General features: G+C 42.0%; 1 protein-coding gene across 4 annotated transcripts in view; it reads left to right on the plus strand.

Moving 5' to 3' along the window:
• The window catches only part of GRM8 (glutamate metabotropic receptor 8), a 1,288,815-nt gene that overhangs the window by 1,193,951 nt on the left and 74,488 nt on the right, over window positions 1-20,376 (plus strand). For all 4 annotated transcript variants that reach the window (XM_029616204.1, XM_029616205.1, XM_029616207.1 and 1 more), the window contains exon 9: window positions 5,559-5,805. In XM_029616204.1, coding sequence (XP_029472064.1) covers window positions 5,559-5,805 — 247 coding nt within the window. The remainder of the gene's footprint in view (window positions 1-5,558; window positions 5,806-20,376) is intronic.

A 20,376-nucleotide genomic window follows, 5' to 3' on the forward strand; every position in this document is an offset into this window, starting at 1 on the left:
GTACTCACAGTAGATGGTTCCTGGTGAGAAGTAAGACCTGAGAAGCAGATCTAGCAGCAGTCTGGCAGGAAGGCCCTCCGAGGAGCGGATAGCCGGGAATGCAGGGGAGCCCCATAGGAGCGGGTACTCAGAGCATGCCAAGGCTGAGTCAGGAACAGGAAGTCCTCTTATTTCTACATTTCATTCGTCGACTGAGAACTCTTTTAGATCTCGGAGACTTTAAATCTCTTTCTTGTGCCCTAATTCTTTCATGTCTGGATTATTGCAATTCTTTATTCCATGGGCTTTCCTAATCACAGATTAGAAGACCTCAAACAATTCAAAATTCTGCAGCGAAATTGATTTTTGGAAAAGGTAAATATGAACATGTCACCCCATTTCTTCGTGACCTACATTGGTTACCCATATCTTTGCTCATCCACTTTAAAATTGAGTGCTTAACATTCAAGGCCCTCCGCTGGGGTCCTCCCTCTTATCTATGTAGTTGTATTGGTCTCTATCATCCTGGGCATTCTTTACACTCCTTATAGTATGAATTATTAGTTTTCCCCCCAGAGTATGAGGTTGATGTAGGTGTGATGGGATGATCAGTTGAGTCGTCCCCCCCCCCCCCCCCCCCATTCCTTAGTTAATGATTTTGGCTTTTTGGGTCGGGGAGACCCTGGGGTATCTTTGATCTAATGCTACTAGGAGAAATGTTAATTGGGCATGCAGTACTGCTTGATGGCCACTGGGTGTCTCTAAGCATAGTGCTGAGTTATGGACTGTGTTGTGTTTACTACAATGTTTTAACCTAAAGTTATCAATGGGGTTTTTGGTGTGGATTTCCCCAAAAGTGAGTTGGGAAGCCTTGATTGGTTGGAGGGTATAAATCCTTGGTCAATTTGGCAGGATTTGATCTTTTCTTTGAGTATGGAGCAGAGGAAGAGAGGGATTTCCAGGATGTAGGGAGTCTGAAGTAGTCAGCTTGTGAGTTGGTATGCCCATGGTTCCTCCCAGTAAGGGAGGGGCCATGCAGAGACTTTCCTTTCAAGGAAAGGAACCTGATACCTGGCGATTACTCCTCCTGAGGAAGGTGCTTGTTCCTAATGGAGAAGTGTTTCAAGCGGGCCAGATTGTGAAGGAAACCATGGAGACCTATACACTGCTGGAAGTTTGGAATCAGGATGACTAAAGAGAGGTGTGAATGTCGAAGGAGACAGGAGTAGAAGGAAGGGGGAATGAAGTGAGTTGCCCCAGGAATTAGGGATGCGAGCCCATATCCTTCATTGTATTCTGGCATTTAAAAGGAAGAGGAATCTGAAGAATATGTTTAACCTGTCATTGGGTGAAGAAGGGGAGCTAGCATTTTGGGGAAATCCGTGGTACCTGAGTATTAAAGGATGTAAGCTCTACATTCTATTTAATGATGTTTCAAAAGAGTGATGGTAAAATAAATGAAGGAATGCCAGAAATTGAAGAGGAAGGAGGTATTCCAAATCCTGGAATGCAAGTTATTATCCTTGTTATTTAATGTTTCACTTGGCTAAGTATTCCATGAACTCTGAATAATTCAATATTTTGAACATAGTTGCTAACTGGACATCCCAGAAAATAAATGTGTATGTTTGATTTAACCTTGAAGTGGTGAGAAGTTTGTGGAAATCCAAGTGTTATGAATACTTAAAGAGCAAATGAGGAACAGGATTAGTGAAGGGGTTGCGGAGGAGATGGATAGAACTCCCTGACCAGTCCAAGAAGAGTAACCTGCCTGCTGCCTCTAACTTGGTCCACTTCACTTTCTGCATGACCTCATGTTGCTGAACCCACCAAATAGATTAGAGAGCCTTCCTTTTATTCCAAATGTGTCAGATCTTCTTGGTATTTTACGTGCCCAGGGAAGGGGTTATATAGAGTAAGAGTTGTGGCAAAGGGATGTCAAGGAAGCAGTTGGGTAACCAATTTACTGAACTTGTGTTGTAAATCTGTTTCTGAGTAGTATAAGTGCATGAGGCTTGTAATAAGACTGGGGTGGGCAGCATGGTCAAAGGAGAGTGAGAGGCCAAACTTGAATGGCTATATAAGAAGGATACTTTGGGAAGTTGGTTTTGATTCCTTAGTTACTACAGCAATGAAGAGGCCACTTGGTTATCTGACCTTATAGGAGTGGAAAAAATGTGTTCAAAAGCAGAGATCACTGAGAATCCAAAAACAAAGCAACAATAAGGAATAGCTAACATGATAATTATAGTTTCAGTTCTTTGTATTAGAAACCCAATTTCCCTTAATTTCCTTTTAGATGAGGTGTCTGGCATGAGAGCTAAACTGACAGCCTTGCCAGGAGATGAGATGCGTAGCTGGGCAACAATGGCAGTAACATCAAAGTTACACATACAGACACAATTGTGAAACCTCCCATATGTGGCTTTGGTGTACTTACCTCTGGTTTGCTGCCGTTTGATATGCAGCAGCTCCAACAACCAGTCACATTCATGCATCCATAGATGTTGGGCCTTTTTTGTGAGATTCTTAATCTGTAAAGTTAGAAAGATATAGGATTAGACCATATATGGACCATAACACCTATCCAAAGTGCCTCGTTTCCTTCCAGGGGCATAGCCCTAGATACCTGTTGCTATGGATCTTAACTTACCTTTTTGGCATCTATGGATCCTCTGTAATGTCCCCATGCTTTGTGGATTTCCATTGCCATGTTGGTGTCAAATTCTTCCCTTGGGAGCCCATTCCATGCACTCGCCATTTTTTGTGACCATAATTACATAGTAATATGGCAGATGGTGACAGAAAAGCACTATCTTGCCCCTCCAGTCTGCACAGACCTGAGTCCTATGTCTCTCTCTCTCTCTCTCTCTCTCTCTCTCCCCCTGTTCCTCCACCACATATATTGCCTCCTTCACTCTCTCCTCCCACCACCCTATGTATTGTCTCCCTCTTTGTGTTCTATCACCACTGTCCATGTTGGCTTCCCTCTCCCCCCTCCATCATATTTCTCTCTCTCTCTCTCTCTACCTTACCACAACACTTCATAGGTACTTCCTCTCCATATCCTCCACCATCATCCTGTGTTGGTCTTCCTCTCCCTTTCCTCCCCAACCACCATAACCCTATGTATAGTCTCCCTCTTGGCCTCATTACCCCATATGATATAGGTATCCCACTGCAGGCCCCTGATTCTCAGTACTTTTGATAACCCCACATAGTCTGCAGGAGCAGTGCTTAAAGCACATCAGCTTCCTCTGCCTCACAGATTAGACTCATGGTTTGAGCCATGTAATTTCATAATCACAGCTGTTATCTCAAGGCTAGTCCAGTGTGGCAGCAGTAAATGACTCACTATTGTTCTATGTCAGGGGGGCATGGATATTGACTCAGTCAACCAGGCTTTGGGAAGGCTTATGCTCCCTAATCCTCATCTTATACTGGGTGCCTATGTTCACTACTGCTGCCTGGCTCACTATCTGATCAGCAAACTGGGCAATGCTGGCAGCACCTGAAGCATCCCTCATCTCATGGCACTTTGGGTAAACGTTTTGTTCACGCTCTATATATTCTGTCCCTGCTTCTAAATCTACTTCCTTTTGGGGGTAGGAGGATCCACAGTTGAATTGGTGACTGGGGCATCCTTCAGACTTTCCTCACACTCCAGTAATGGAAGACTGTGGGCATCCTTGTCCATGATAAGATATGTGAGTAACCCCCATATTCTTCTCTGTGAAGATGGGATTTTTTTGCCTTGGAAACAATCTCCCTAATTTATTTAGTGTATTTAGCTCACACCTTTTCATTGTAACTTGCCTTGACATTCAGGTTCTATAGGCATTTTCCCTGTCCCAGAGGGCTCACAATCAAAACTTTCTGCACCTAAGGTAATGAAGGGGCAGAGACAAAGTTCATAAGGAGCAGCAGTGCGGCTTGACCTCTGTCTTTCCTGGGTCTCAGCCTGCTGCTCTAACCACTAAGCTACTCCTCCACTCCTCTAACGACCCTGCTTAAAAAAGTATAAGTATCCTTTCACACATATGTTTGGAGGTGGAGATATGTGAACAGATTAAAAATAAAGGTATAATTTTGCTTCTGCATGTATGTGCTGGCTTTCAATCAGTATTAAAAATTATCTTCTCATGTACATTCAGTTTTCCATACTCAGGCATGCATACTTTTTAATTGGGTTAAAAAGAAGGGATCCTGTGGGCATGTTTAGGGAATAAAGTAGCATGTATTCTTTTGATTTTTAAATATAAGTATGCAGTTTGTCCCCACTCAGCTGCCAGCACAAATAGCAGGTGCAGATTATGTGGGTGGTTTTTTGTGCTTGTACTTAGCAGGTTTTTTCCTTGACCATTGAGGTTTGATATCAGGATCAGAAATGAACTGTGGATTCTTGCAGCTTACTTATATTTTGTCATACATCTGCTATTATTTGTCTTTTAATATGAATGTAACTCTGTTACCTGTTTAAAATTGTAAACAATGCAGGCTATACATATTTTAAATAAATAAATATGAAATTAGATTTTATAAAGTTCAAATGAAGAGAAATACTTTAAAATGAAAGCTTTTAGGTAAATACCTTGATCTCATTCTGCTTGCTAAAATAAAACATTTTGCATATGAGAAAAATTACAAAGTTTGAAACATGAAATGCAGTGTATTTATTTGAACACTTCCCATCTTAAATAATTGGACTGTGTTATTTGTAGTAGCTATCTTGATCTCCTTTAGGGAGCAGCATCCTATCTCACTTTTCATAATTAATAGTCATTTATAGATTTATTCATTTATTTACTTAGAAGTGCTTGTATTCTGCAATTCATTACCAAAAATATTCACTTCAAAATGGCAAGTTTTCATGTTTGGCTAAAGGTGTTGGAGATCTTTCTTACTGGCTCCCTTGGGGCAATGTTTTGAACTGCAATCTGTAAGTTGCATGATGGCAAGAAATATTTGTTAGGTGCCAAAGAGTATTACAATTATCATTAAACAGTGAAGTGAACTATGTACTTTATACCATTCGAGCTAACGTATATTTATTTTAATAGCAGGTCTTAGGTCTAAAGTATATCAGTCCTTCCTCTTTCCAGCTTCTGTTAAGCATATTGTCAGATGAACAAAATTGCATGCACTGATGAGCTACTGAATGGCATATTTTCCAGAAGCTTCTATTTATTAAAATAAATAATGTAATATTAACCTTGTTAATATTTTTCATACCTCTCTAGAGGCATGTTTGTTTGTTTATCATTTACAAAGAAAATATAATTAAAGTAGCTCAATTATGTAAATAGGATTGGGTTTGTTTTCAAATAATTATTTGCTTGTTTGTTTATTGATATGTTTTTAAAGAAGTATTTACTGCTTCTTTCACCCAAAAAAGATGAAGGAAAATTAAGAGATACTTGCTTATAGTGTATGTCATTGGAGTAAAGCTTCTTCTTAATTTAACTAAACAGTATTATATGGCATTACTTCATTGTTTTCCTTTAATCAATGATCTAAAAATTACTGAGTTTCAAAGCTGAATTTTAACTTTTATTTTCTTTCTTATTCTTCTTTCCCAGATGTATATCCAGACAACAACACTGACAGTGTCTATGAGTTTAAGTGCTTCTGTGTCTCTTGGCATGCTCTACATGCCCAAGGTTTATATTATTATTTTTCATCCAGAGCAAAATGTTCAAAAACGAAAAAGGAGTTTCAAGGCTGTAGTAACAGCTGCCACCATGCAAAGCAAGCTGATCCAAAAAGGAAATGATCGACCAAATGGCGAGGTCAAAACGGAACTCTGTGAAAGCCTTGAAACCAATAGTAAGTCTTCTGCAGAATTTCCCATGAGCAACAGTGGCAGTGCATCCTAAGATACAGTATGTACATAGTTCTACCTTGATCACAAATGTAATGAACCATAATTATTCATTGGTTTGCATGACTCCAGAGATGTGTGCAACAGTTGAGAAACATTCATATGCTTCAGAACACAGTGTTCTCTGACCGAACAAAAATCTGTTTTATCTGTTGTGATCTCACATGTTTTGTATTAATCATGTCCTATTTCAAATACATTTGGAAATCCATATATTGTAAAAAGCCTTTAAAAGCTGAAACTGTATGTGATGACACATGTTTAGGGCTGTTATTATATAGTTTTAATACAGGCTGTATGTGCTTGTGTAAGTACAGTATTTGCTAGGCTAACCTTATGTATTCAGCAGTAGGGTAGTACCTAAGAAAAAACCATTAGATACTCAGGGATTTAGAACTGCAGTGCTACTTCCTCAAATCTGACAAAAAGGAATACACTAATGCATTTCTTTATGGGCTTATTTACTAAAACACACAAAACAGAAGGCGGGTAGCCAGCCATACTATCAATCATCGGATACAAAAGAAGAAGGTGTGGTGGACAGGTAATCTCATGCAAAAATGTCAAAGGTTCGTAGAAAATCATTTTTATTTCCTCGAAAAGGGCCAAAATTTGCCTATTATAATATCCAAATAGCAATTGCTGACAGTCCCCCAACATGGACCATGTTTTGCTATGCTGCGTCAGGAGGGGCCTACAAGGATTAGACAGCTTCAGCACTTAAGGGGATGAGGGATTATGCTCCAAGTGAGATTTATCCTTACCTCAAAGGGGCCTTGTTTCTGCATTGAGGGTGGGATGCATGGAAGATCATAGCTTCCACTGGGGCTCACGTTTCCATTGTCAGTAACGCTGATGCATTGCCTATGGCAGTAATACACCTTTACGTGATAATTTTGATTTTAATGTTGGATTCAGTAAAGGTTCAACGTCATTTTGTAAATCAGATGTTCCATATCATAACTAACATGGTCTAATAAATATAATTTTTATTTGCTTGATTCCTCTTTGTGAGTGCATATTTCCCTTTTATGTGGGAAATAAGGAACAATTTGATGCGTCTGAATATTTCTCAGATTGGTTTAGTGATCCTTGGGCATTTGTATTTAAACACAGAACACAGTGCACTTTCAGATGGGAGCATTCTGCATCAACCATGGCATCCCATGAGCCTATATACTGAAATGCATGGCCATACCAAAGCCATTGAACTACCATTAGGTTCTGCTAGTTTGTAGCAGACCATATTTGGGTTCAACTTATTTCAAGGAAAGCAATATAAAAATACAACATACACATGCTAACATACAAAATATAAAATAATGCAAGGTTCAACTTGCACAATATGTGCTACATCTTTCAGGGGATAATTTTATAACAGCCTTCCTAATTTAGGGGGTCATTCTTTAAAACGCGATAACCACTGCAACGTGATGTAAAGGTTTAAATGAGGGGAAGGGGCAAGGTTAGGGCGGGGTGTGGGTGTGGGTGGTATCGCCAGCAGTAGTGCCAGAAATAACACCGCCTTTTGCTGTGGTGCTATGGGGGAGATAGTGTGCGACACGGCCGCAAACGCAGCGGGCAAAAACGCACTGCTGTGATACGGCCAGCTGCACACTATTGTCCATCACCCCTTTTTCTCTCGCGATTCATCATTCGGTTAGAATTATAATTTACTGGCACACAATTCCACCTGCTAGAATGTGTGCAGAGAATTTTTTAGAAATTTTACATGCATATTTTTCTAAATGCAAAAGTATGAGCGTTAAGTGCAAATTCCTGTGTACATCTCTGTTCACTGCTGTTAAACTTATGCACATGTAAATTTAACCACATATTTGGTGGGGAATTTTGTATATGGTCATTTTCAGGGGTAAAATATATTTTACTAAGGGAAATGGCTTTGAAAATTACCCACATAATGCATTCCCCCAGAAAACTGTTCCCTCTAAGCTGTGTGCATGTGCACATAAAAAGAGGTCATGAACCCTACGCACAAGCAAAACATAGTGGGCCGGATTTTAAAAGCTCTGGGGCGGATTTTCAAAGGGTCACGCGCGTATATTACGTGCGTAACCCCGAAAACCCACTCTTGCGCGCGCCGAGCCTGTTTTGCATAGGCCCGGCGACGCGCGTATGTCCCAGGGCTTGGAAAAATGGGTGGGGAGTGGGCGGGGCGGGGGTGGGACCGAGGCCTCCAGCACAGCGGTTGTGCTGGGGGCTCGCGTGCCGGCACTTGGTCATCGTGCGCAACCTACGCCTGCCCGGAGGCAGGCGCAACTTCACCAACAAAGGTAAGGGGGGGGTTAGATAAGCCTGGGAGGTGGATTAGGTAGAGGAAGGGAGGGGAAGGTGGGGGGGGGGGGGGCGGCGGAAAGAAAGTTCCCTCCGAGGCCGCTCCGATTTCGAAGCGGCCTTGGAGGGAACAAGGAAAGCCATCTGGGCTCCCCTAGGGCTCGGTGCATGCAAGGTGCACAAGTGTGCACCCCCTTGCGTGCACCGACCCTGGATTATATAACATGAGCGCGGCTATGCGTGCATGTTATAAAATCGGGCATAGATTTGTGCGCCCCAGGTTGCGCGCACAAATTTTGTGCGCCCCAGGTTGCGCGGATTTTAAAAGGGCTACCGGTGTAACCCTTTAAAATCACTCCTGCACGCACCGAGCCTATTTTGCATAGGCCCAGCAACGCGCACAAGCCCCGGGACGCGCATATGCCCCGGGGCTTAAAAAAGGGGCGGGGCGGTCTGGGGCAGGGGCGGGGCCGGAGCCTCTAGGCACAGCGGCCATTTTCTGCTGTGCCCAGGATCGTAGGCCTGCTGTCGGCCGGCGCGTGCAACCTACGCCTGCCTGGGGGCAGGCGCAACTTATAGGATAAAGGAAAGGGGGGGTTAGGTAGGGCTGAGAGGTGGGTAAAGGAGGGGAAGGTGGGGGGGCTTAAGGAAAGTTCCCTCCGAGGCCGCTCTGATTTCGGAGAGGCCTCGGAGAGAACGGAGGAAGGCTGTGCGGTTCGGCATGCGCAAGTTGCAAAATTGTGCACCCCCTTTTGCGCGCCGACCCTGGATTTTATAACATGCGTGCGGCTGCGCGCGCATATTATAAAATCAGGCATACATTTGTGCGTGCCGGGTTGCGCGCACAAATGTACGCCCACACGTACCTTTTAAAATCCGGCCCTAAGTGCATAAATCCAGTGGAGGGGGTTACGCACGCTGGGCCTATTTTATAAAGGCCCGGCAACGTGCATAAAACCCGGGGACGCGTATAAGTCTTGGGGCTTTAAAAAAGGGGCGGGGCGGGGCAGGGCCAGAGCCCTCCGGCACAGTGGCCATTTGCCGCTGTGTCAGAGGACCGTGTGCCGGAGGCAGGCGCAAAAGGTGAGATAGAGTTTGGGGGAGGAGATAGGATAGGGCTAGGGGGTGGAAAGGTTAGGGGAAGGGGTGGGAAGATTAGAATAGGGTGAAGGGAAAGGGGGAAGGCCGCGGGCGTCGGCACGCGCAAAATACACTAGTGTGCATCCCCTTGTGCACGCCGACCCCCGATTTTATAACATGCGCACGCGTATGTTTTAAAATTTACCCCAGTGTGCATAAAAAACAGCCGATATTATTTACATTCTACTGGGTCTCAGTATACAAATTTGAGCTTTGCCATAAAAAGTTGTAGAAAGAGAAAATATTTGCACACAAAAGGGCAGATTTTAAATGACTGGTATGCATAAATCCCGGCCTTTTTGCGCGTGGCTGGGCCTTATGCGTGCCAGGTGAATCTTCCAAGAGTCCCGGCCACGTGTGTAAAGGCTGGTACACGCTCAAGTGCCGAGTCTCTTGAAAGGGGCAGGCCGGGGAGGGGGGAAGGCGGGAGGCGGGCCGGGACAATGCCATTGTTCGCTATACTAGAGCCTTATTCGGGAAGTAAGCTGAAGTAACACGCGCACATGCACTCGCGCATATTTCTTAAAATCTACCCCAATGTCTCTCAAAATTATATGCCTCACAATATTATAGTAACCCATTTTACTAGAAAGAAGTTGAAAAAAATGATCGTAAGCACTCTAAATCTTAAAAAAAAAAAAGAATTTTAACTTCATTACATACCCAACAAAAATGGTTATACAGTACCAAAGCTATAAACATTTTTCACTTATGAGGTGAATGTGTCTTTGTTTCATGATTTATGCTGCCTGCTTACTTTGTGAGCACTGGTGCTGTGCATTTTCATTCTGTTTTTATACTTATTCTAGCAGTTAGGACTTTTAGGATAAATGCTGCTGTTGTGGTTTACTATTCAGACATATTAAGAGACAGGTTAACATGGTCTGCCACATTATGAAATGTCTATCTAGAGATATTCAGTACCATAGCACTGTTTTTTTATTCTGGAAGAAAAAAAAGTGTTCATGACTGAGGGAATATTTGGCTACGTGCCATATAAATTTACATACATTTTTGCACATCTCTGATTTTTGAAGAATTGACATTATATTGAGTCATCATGAAATATTGCAATACTGTGTTTTTATGAGCAGCAATGTTCTCTAAAACAGTGTAATATCCATGGTTATTATACTATGCATGTATGTGAAAACATTTTGGATGATTATATTTTAACAAACTTACCATTTTTGCAGTAGCTTTTGAAATACAGACAGGGCCGGATTTTAAAAGCCCTACGCGCACTGGGCCTATTCTAAGAAGGCCCGGCAACGCGTGTAAAGCCCTGGGCCGCGTGTAAGCCCATGGCTTGCATAAAGAGGCCGTCCGGGGGTAGGGCGGGGGTGGGACCAGAGGCCTCCGACACAGCAGCCATTACCGCTGTGTTGGAGGATCGCATGCCAGCAGGCTGCCGCGCATGACTTGCGCTGATAAAATAAAAATCGGGGGGGGGGGAATACAGTAGGGCTAGGGGGGGAACGGTTAGGGGAAGTAATGGGAAGGTCAGGCTAAGCGAGAGGGAATGGGGGAAAGCAACGCGGCACAGCGCACGTAAGGTGCACAATTGTGCACCCCCTTGCGTGCGCCAACTCCCGATTTTATACCAGGCCTGTGCATGTTATAAAATCCGGGGTCGGCGCGCACAAGGGGGTGCACAATTGTGCACCTTGCGCACGCCGAGCCCACTCCGAGCCGCACTGCCTTCCCCCGTTCCCTCCCAGGCCGTTCCAAAATCAGAGCTGCCTCGGAGGGAACTTCCCTTCCCTCCCCCCCCACCCCACCTTCCCTTCCCTTCCCCTACCTCCCCTAACCTTTCCCCCCTACCTTTTTTTTTGTCTTTTTTTTGTTGCAAAACTTACTTCAGCCCTGGGGCTGAAGTAAGTTGTGCGTGCCGGCTGAGCAGCAAATGGTCGCTGTGCCTGGAGCCTCTGACCCCACCCCCTTCCTGCCCCTTTAGTAAAGCCCCGGGTCTTACACGCGTCCCGGGGCTTTATGTGTGATGCCGGGCCTTTTGAAAATAGGCCCGGTGCGCGTAACCCTTTGAAAATCCGGCCCAATATGTTCTCGTTATCAGTCTAGTGCAAACAAGAAAAAAATTGGGGGGGTATGATTCACCCATTGGAAGCAAAAATGTTTCTGTTCTGATAGAATCCTGGTTAGAAGATATCTGTGAGGAATGAACTTAAACCCATGATTATATATCATGGGTTTAAGTCGCCTACAAATATATCATGATTATATATCATGGGTACCCTAGCCACCTACAAACTAGCTCTCCATCACTACAGGAACTCCACCCTAAGATCTAAAAGGGATTACTATGCTAGCAAGATCCATGACCTTGTATTCGATGCAAAAGCTCTTTTTGCTTACGTATCTAACCTGACACAAATCAACACTCCAGATATTCCCAAAGACCTAGCTCAATCCAAAGCTGAGGAATTGGCTATTTTCTTCCAAGACAAAATATCTAACCTTCTAAAGCAATTGACCCCCAGCAACACTTCTCTCACTAATGCACTTCAGCTACTAAACAAAGGAATCTCCTTTGAATCATTGAAACCCATCACGGCCTCTGAGATCCATTTGTTACTTAAGAAAATGAAACCTTCCTCCCACTCCTTCGACCAAATACCAACTAAGCTCCTCCTACTTATACCGGAAACAATTTCCAAAACACTGGCGGATATCATCAACTGTTCTTTATCCCGGGGACTATTTCCAGATGACCTTAAACTAGCTTCTCTCAAACCGCTTTTAAAGAAACCGAATCTAGACCCCAAGGATCCCAACAACTACCGCCCGATTTCCAATCTTCCATTTATTGCCAAGATCATGGAAAAGCTTGTCAACATGCAATTCTCTAACTACATTGAAGATCACAAAATACTGTACCCCTCCCAATATGGATTCCGTAAAACTTTAAGCACGGAAACTCTATTCATATCCCTGACAGACCACATCATCATCATCATTTGACACCGTAAACCACTCCATCCTCCTCAATCAATTGTCAAACATAGGAATAACAGGAACTGCACTATCCTGGTTCAAAACATTCCTCAGCAATAGAGGCTATAAGGTCAAAATCCACAATAAAGAATCCTCCCGCTATACCTCATCTTTAGGAGTTCCACATGGTTCCTTCCTTTCCCCTACGCTCTTTAATATATATACCTTCTCTCGCTTTGCCAATTGCTAACCCGCTTGAAACTAACACACTTCCTATACGCCGACGATGTGCAAATCTTGATTCCCATTAAAGAAACCATCACTAAAACACTTAAATTTTGGGAAATTTGCCTTCGAGAGATCAATCTCCTTCTCACTAGTCTAAATCTGATATTAAATACAGCTAAGACGGAACTTCTTTTCATCTCCCCAGAAAATAGTAACCCCTCTCTGTGTCTTCCAACCAACCTACTTACTACCCAAACAAGGGACTTAGGAATAATTATCGACAACCGTCTTAAATTAAAATCCTTCATCAAACAAACAACAAAAGACGGCTTCTCTAAACTACAGGTTCTGAAAAGAATCAAACCTCTCCTTCACGTGCGAGACTTCAGAACGGTCCTTCAAGCAGTTATCTTTTCTAAGATAGACTATTGTAATTCTATCTTACTTGGGTCTCCCTTCTGCATCCATTAAACCCCTTCAGATGCTCCAGAACTCTGCTGTGAGAATTCTGATTAACACCAGGAGAAGAGATCACATCTCTCCCACTCTCAAGAACTTACACTGGCTGCCAATACACTTTAGAATTATCCACAAATCCATCACCATCATCTATAAAGCTATCCATCACCATGCTATGCTTGATCTACAAATCCCACTCAGACGACACACCTCCACTGGACCCATCAGAGAAGCTTACAGAGGATCACTTCTCGTTCCCCAAACCAAAACCACACACCATTTAACTTTCAGAGACCGAGCCTTCTCCACAGCCAGACCATCACTATGGAATTCTATTCCCCCGGATCTGAGACAAGAACCATGCCTACCTACATTCAGAAAAAGGCTTAAGACTTGGCTATTTAAGCAAGCCTTCCCAGATTCCAATTGAATGACAGCAACATCTTTTAAGAGACTTCACAATATAATGCAAATATTTAATCCTTAACTGCTCAGTTATCATGCTCTAATTCTTTCCCACAGTTAGATCAACCTTGTTGTAATGTAATTTTATGACCTCTTTGCACTTGTTAATGTTCCGTTTTTTGTTTCACACCCCCCTGTTATCTGTAAACCAGCATGATGTGATTTTTAATCACGAATGCCGGTATAGAAAAACTCTAAATAAATAAATAAATATATGATGTGGAAGATTTCTACCACACCAGAAGAATTGCAACAGTGGAAAGACCATTGTTTCATATGTGAGTAGATTAATTTAGCTCAATATTAGTCTGGCTAAATATCCGTCCAGAATAACTGAGCAACTGTGCCTGATCATTTTACTTACTCTGAAGATTTTTTGAAAATTAACCCCATTTTGTTTACCTTATCAAAAAATCATGTGGAAACAAGTGTTCATCTAATAAATTAATACAAATGAGCCATTCACTATTGCTCGTCTTATTTTTATTCTAAAGTATTCAGTATTGAAAGGACTTATAATATTCCTATAGAAGACAAAAAGCTAGCTGTGAAATATAGTAACGTTGCTCTAATGTTATTTTCCTGCAAATGTGACTTCCAGAGTTTAATAATACCATGAAACACTGTGAGGTCTATATTTGGCCTAGCAGGGAACTGGTAAGCTATCCAGGTAAAATTGCTTGGATAGCGTTACCTTTATATTCAGAAAAATACAGCCAGTTATGCATTCTGCTAAATATACCTGGATACAGTCCATATTATCTATATAATTTAGGACTGACATGGCCAGACTGCATGGATACCTTAGCTGGATCTCGCTAAGTTATCCAGCTGACTCCTAGATTTATCAAAATGCTATAAATATAGTGCCTGCTGTAAAAAAGGAGTATGGTTGTTGATTAATTTGAGAGAGAGAGAGAGAGAGAGAATGCCTCTATATAAAGGCTGTCTGACACTCTCTATATATGTACCACTGTAGAGGAGCACTTTGAATCAGGGGTGGGGGTGGGGTTAGGGGGTGGTGTGACAGAAACATTCTGAGGTTTTCATAGTAAAATTGACATCACTAAAGATTTGTAGTCATTAGAATGGATGAAAAGTATAACAACATAAATCTACTCCTTCCATAATGCAATTTCAATAGAACACGTATGAACAAATGTACTAACCTAAAATAGAATACAAAAAACATTTCACTTTGTGGATATTTTGACTCTTTCTATATAAGAACAGTTTATAGCAAACCCATTGTGGTACCTTATGGACAGCATCATGCCATTTTGTACATTTTAATTCCTATTCAAGTTAAAAGATACAAAGACCTACTAAAGACTGAAAAAAAATTTCATTAGAAGGGTAAATATATTTTTAACAAATTAAGAATGAAGCATGTGTGTCCTCCTATTTGTAATGGGAACAGTACATCTAAATCTCATTATTTCATACCATGATGAAATTGTCTTTTATAAATATTCTTCTTTATGTAATGCTATTAAAAGGATTGGATTATTTCTATTGTATATACAGTTTCTCTTAAAACAAGGTGACTCATCAGTCACATACATAAAAAATGTCATCATCACTCAATTCTGATCAGACTTTTACCAGGGCTTTCTAGGAAATGTTTAGAAAGACTTCTTGGAATGTGCAGCAGTTTCTTCATTCCCATATCCTGCAGCATGCCTCTGTTCATTTTGTTTGCAAGGCAGTAGAGATCATTTTTAATACAAAGCAGTGATTCCCCAGCTGCTCTTTGGCCTTTGGCAGTGTTTTTCTGAATTTTTGTGCTATTCATTTTAGCCAGCATACCTCAAAAGATTTTTATGACTTTAATAATTTCTGTACTCATATTTCTCAGCATTCAGAATTTTCTCATTTTCTTTTATTCTCTCTGCAGCTTCACTTTAGACCATAGCCCTAATCAGACCTCCTGGCTATATTATTTTTCTTCTTCAGATCATCCTGCTCAGTTAAAATGTCTTCTTTTGATTTTGCCTTGATAATTTTTGAAGAATGTCTGAGGAGAAAGCCAGCAGCTTCAAGTTTTCCCCCAAGTGCAGGAAAGATGTCCATTATGGATCATCAAAACAATTCAAAAGGAAACCCCAAAACACTCACAGAAAAAAAACACAATAGAAGGGACACAAATAATCAAAAAACAAAATTGGTCAGCAGTAATATCACAAAATAGTGATCAAAGTAAAATCAATGATCACAATAGTCCGTACTAATTGTTTATTAGTATGGCTTGTTGTTTACTAGTACGGACTATTGTGATCATTGGTTTTATATGCCTTAAAACATTTTCAAAAAATCTGTTTGATATTTTAAGGTAGATGACTGAACTGACCAGATGGTCTTTGCCTACCACAGCAGGACACACTGACAGGTTTGCTAACACCTTGCTTTGATCACTATTTTGAGATATTACTGCTGACCAATTTTGTTTTTTTATTATTTGTGTGCCCTCTATTGAGTTTTTTCATTATGGCTCATCACCAGGACTTGCTACAAGTACTTTGATAAGGATTATGATTTGACACTTTGTAACATCTGCTACAGGATGTCACAAAGGACAATCAAGAATCTGCAAGTTGAGATGCCAGTCTTATCTTGAATTAAACTGATACCAAAAACAAAACCAAAGCAGAAGGACAATTGACCCACACTGTTCTCTGGTGTCATGAAAGTGCAGTAGGATGTGTCAGCTCCTCTTGTGCCAAAGCCAAAAGACAGTCCTCAGAAAATTGTTATGGCCTACAAATTCTATCAATCTTGTACAATTTGTTATATGGATTAATTTCCAATCCTGGTCTATTAATTTCACAGCCAGAAAGGTTGTCAGGATATCTGCAATGAATATATGAGATATAGTTATATATACTGCGTTCCCAGTGCATGCCATATAGCCCATCATATTTTTTGTAGATATCCTGAAAGCCAGAGTTGTAGGGACGACAGAAAAGGTTAAAGGCCTAAAGTATTTTGTTTTTCAGAATAGCAAAGCTGTAATTTTGCTATATTTATATTCAAAGTATATCAAAAATAATTTTTTCATGAAAGCATCTGAAATGAGTAGCATATTTATTAAATAATAAAATATGCATACTCTAAGGAAAACCACATGAAAGTAACAAAAGGATATTTTTAAAAATCCATCTTACCGCATCATTCATCAAAATGCGTTATGACATCCACACGATATTGCATTAAAGCATGTATTAATGCCATAACGCATGCAAAAAGTATAGTAACGCATGGCACAAATGCAAATTTTTGAGGGGGGTGGGATTGGGGAAGGGGTTTGGGTGGGATTTAGTTAAATTAGGGTCAATATCACACCGTGCAATAGCATAATGCATGCTATCGCACAGTTTTAATGCCTAAAATAACAACACCTTTTTCCCTGGCGTTAAGATGTGCAAAATGCCGGAAATGGCCATAAGGCAATTTGTGATAAATTTTTGGAATTGCATTTTGGCCATTCCTGGGCTTGGAGGGGGGAGAGAGAGAGCCTCACTGTGTGCACCTATTTATATCTCTATAGGAGGGCCACCTAATAGGTTGAGGTGAGGTGTTAGTGGTGGTTTAGGGTTTAGAGGCCAGTTTTGCATGTAGAGTGAGCTGTATGTACAGCACAGTACACCTTGGTGAAGATTTGACGTCATTTGGAGTGAGTAAAGTCTCATAAAGATGAAATTTTGTACTATGTTATCTCACCCTAGCTTGATGATAACTATGGAAAAATTATAAAAAGCTATATTGATCATTGGACAAATCCTAGAGAGAGCCATGAAACATATGCAACACTAAGGGATCAATGCACTACCATGCGCTAGACGGTGTGCATGACTTAACATGTGATTGGACGCGTGTTTTAGGTGTGAATCATAACCTCTGATCCAACATGGGGATTAGCGCATCCAAAACATGCGTCCAAACCACTGTATAGCTAATAGCACTCATCACATGTAAATTCATGTAGATGAGAGCTATTAGCTAATCCTCATGATCCAATAAATTTTCTTTGCGCCCAATGCACCCTTGCAATGTGGCAAATTTTATGCCAGCCCAGGACTGGAGTAAAGGTATGCCATGCTCAAGGGCACATTGAAAAAAAAGAAAACTCCTGCATTCTGTGATTCCTCCTAATAGTATTGTGGTGATATTAATTAGGAGGAACCAAATAAAGCAGTATTTAGTTTAAAAAAAAAGTTTGTGAAAAAATTTTTAGGGACACCCAATACACACACAAGATACAAAATCCAGGCCATGTTCTTGTGCATGTATATGCCAGTGGCGGGAGAAAACAGACGTTTGTAGATTGAATGTCCGTTTTCCCAACCCTCTTGACAGCCACCTCTCCTGTGTACCCAATGCCAAGGAGGTGCTAGGGATGCACGTTTGTCCCTAGCACCTCCTTTTTAGCACGACCCCTCATTTAACTATTGGATCACACGCCCAGGAGAGGTGGATGGGTACCTGTTAGGATAACGGGCGCTCAACACTGAGTGCCCGTTCTCTGTGCACAATTATTGCATCGGCCCCTAACTGCGGTGCATCAGCAATTTTCTAACATAGGAATTTCGCCTAATGAAGTATAAAAACTACGCCTTTGTATTTCCACCCACATAATGCCTAACTCATGAAAAGAAACTGGCCCAACAATTTAAAATAAACTTTCATTTTAGTAGCAGCATATACACCTTTATAAATGAAAAGCAATAAAGATAACACATTTCTATGTGTGGGAAGAAAAAAGAGAAGCAAGACATTCAGGTGCTGAACTTGCAGAATGTTAAACTTTAAGAGAAAAGGTCAAACATGCATTTTTATGTATAACTTTAGCACCAAGGGTCGGTGTACCACAAGTTTATCCACTGCACATAATTAATTAATGCTGTGCCTGGTATTCTTCAAACTATAATAATGCATAATTCATGAAACAGATGCTACTGGCAGCAGATATGACTTCTCAGACTCATGTACATATTATAATATGCACAATAAATTATATATGTCCAGCATTTGAAGAGCTGCATTTAACTTCATTAAGTCTATGATTTTTCCATCCCATAGTGCTATAAGTTTTAATAGGATTTATCCAGTTACTTATCTATAGCTGCAGAGACCCAGACAGTTGAGATCACCCTAATATATCTATTTTCTTGTAACTGAAAGACAAACTATAATAATGTTGCAGCTTTCCAAAGATTTTTCACATCAAACCCATTTGATTTTGTTAATGCTTGCCTTTCAAAGTATAATTTTTGCTTGCGATTTGAGGCACCAAAGTACTTCTTGTTCACAGAAGTATATTCTTAACCATAGACCAATTCAAAAGGTCAACAAAATCATACAGAATGTAGCTGTCAAATATACAGAATAAAATATCCGCCTTTACCACCAGACACATTTAATGTGTGACATAAGGCATCTTTTTGTTCTTTAGTTTGATCTATAGAATGTCTGAAGCAGATAACTTGGTTATACAATTTTTATGCAAAAAACACAGGACATGGAATGTGTTGTGAGCCTTGGCTGCACCAGGCCCACAATTTGGCCCCTCCTACTTTCCACTGCCGCAGCACAAGAGAAGTGTGGCTGACACTCCCTCTTCCCCCGTGGGCCTGTCTGTGTCCAGGGTCTCCGTGGCGCGGGAGAGCCGCCGTCGCCCTCCTCACGGGCCTTTCTTGCGGCAAGGATGCCGCCGCCGAGATCTCCTCCTGCTTGTTACCGCCAAGAGAGCTCCCGGGCGCCGGCGTTCCTCCTCCGCAGTGACTTCCTCCTTGGCTCAGCCCCGCGCGAATCGGGGTGAGGCCACGCCTCCTAATGACGTCAGACGCCGACGGAGCTCTGGTCCTGCGCGGGAAACTAGGGGTATTTAAAAAGACTCTTTTCTTCTCTTTGCTGCTTCGGTCACAAGTAGTTCTCATTGCTGCTTGCTGTTTGCTGTGATTCCTGTTATCTGCTGCCTGCCTTGACCCGGAACGCCTTGTGGATTTCTTGCCTGCTGCCTGCCTTGGCCCGGACTGCCTAGTGGATTATTCTTGCCTGCTGCCTGCCCTGACCTGGACCGCCTTGTGGATTATTCGCCTGCTGCCTGCCTTGACCTGGACCGCCTTGTGGATTATTCTTGCCTGCTGCCTGCCCTGACCTGGACCGCCTTGTGGATTATTCTTGCCTGCTGCCTGCCTTGACCTGGATTGCCTAGTGGATTATTCTTGCCTGCTGCCTGCCCTGACCTGGACCACCTTGTGGATTATTCTCGCCTGCTGCCTGCCCTGATTTGGACTGCCTTTTGGGATTTCGTTGCTTGCTGCCGGTCCAGACCCAGACCGTTGACAACCTCTGAGTCTTCTCGAGACAAGGTAAGCGGTCTCTTGTTCTGGTTCCACACTTACCCATAACAGTTGGCCGAAGCCATGGAACCAGTTGATTTGACCGCACTTCAGGCTATTCCTGGTTTAGCGTCCCGGCTACAACAACAGCAGGGGGTTCTTGATCAAGTCACTGGAGTCCTAGACCAGCTAGTCGCCCGCATGGATGGCTTGGCGCATACACCTGCAACTCCAGTAGCTCCCGTCAACGATGTACCTAGCCCGATACGATTACCTCCTCCACCGCGATTCAACGGAACTGCTGCACAATGTCGGGGCTTCATTAATCAGTGTCATATGCACTTTTCACTTCAGCCATCTTCATTCCCTTCAGATAAGACTAAAGTTACTTTCATCCTGTCGTTATTGGAGGGTTCAGCTCTGTCTTGGGCTTCACCATTATGGGAGAGAGAGGACCCCATCCTTAACAATCTGGACAGATTTCTGAAAGAATTCTGGTTCATCTTTGATGAACCGGGACGATCAACTTCGGTGGCCAACGATTTACTACAGATTAAACAAGGCTCTCGCTCCATGGGTGAATATGCTATTCAATTTCAGACTTTGGCAACAGAGCTCGCTTGGGGAGAGTACAGT

The sequence above is a fragment of the Rhinatrema bivittatum genome, chromosome 9 (genome assembly GCF_901001135.1).
Source record: "Rhinatrema bivittatum chromosome 9, aRhiBiv1.1, whole genome shotgun sequence".
Taxonomy (NCBI): Eukaryota; Metazoa; Chordata; class Amphibia; order Gymnophiona; family Rhinatrematidae; genus Rhinatrema; species Rhinatrema bivittatum.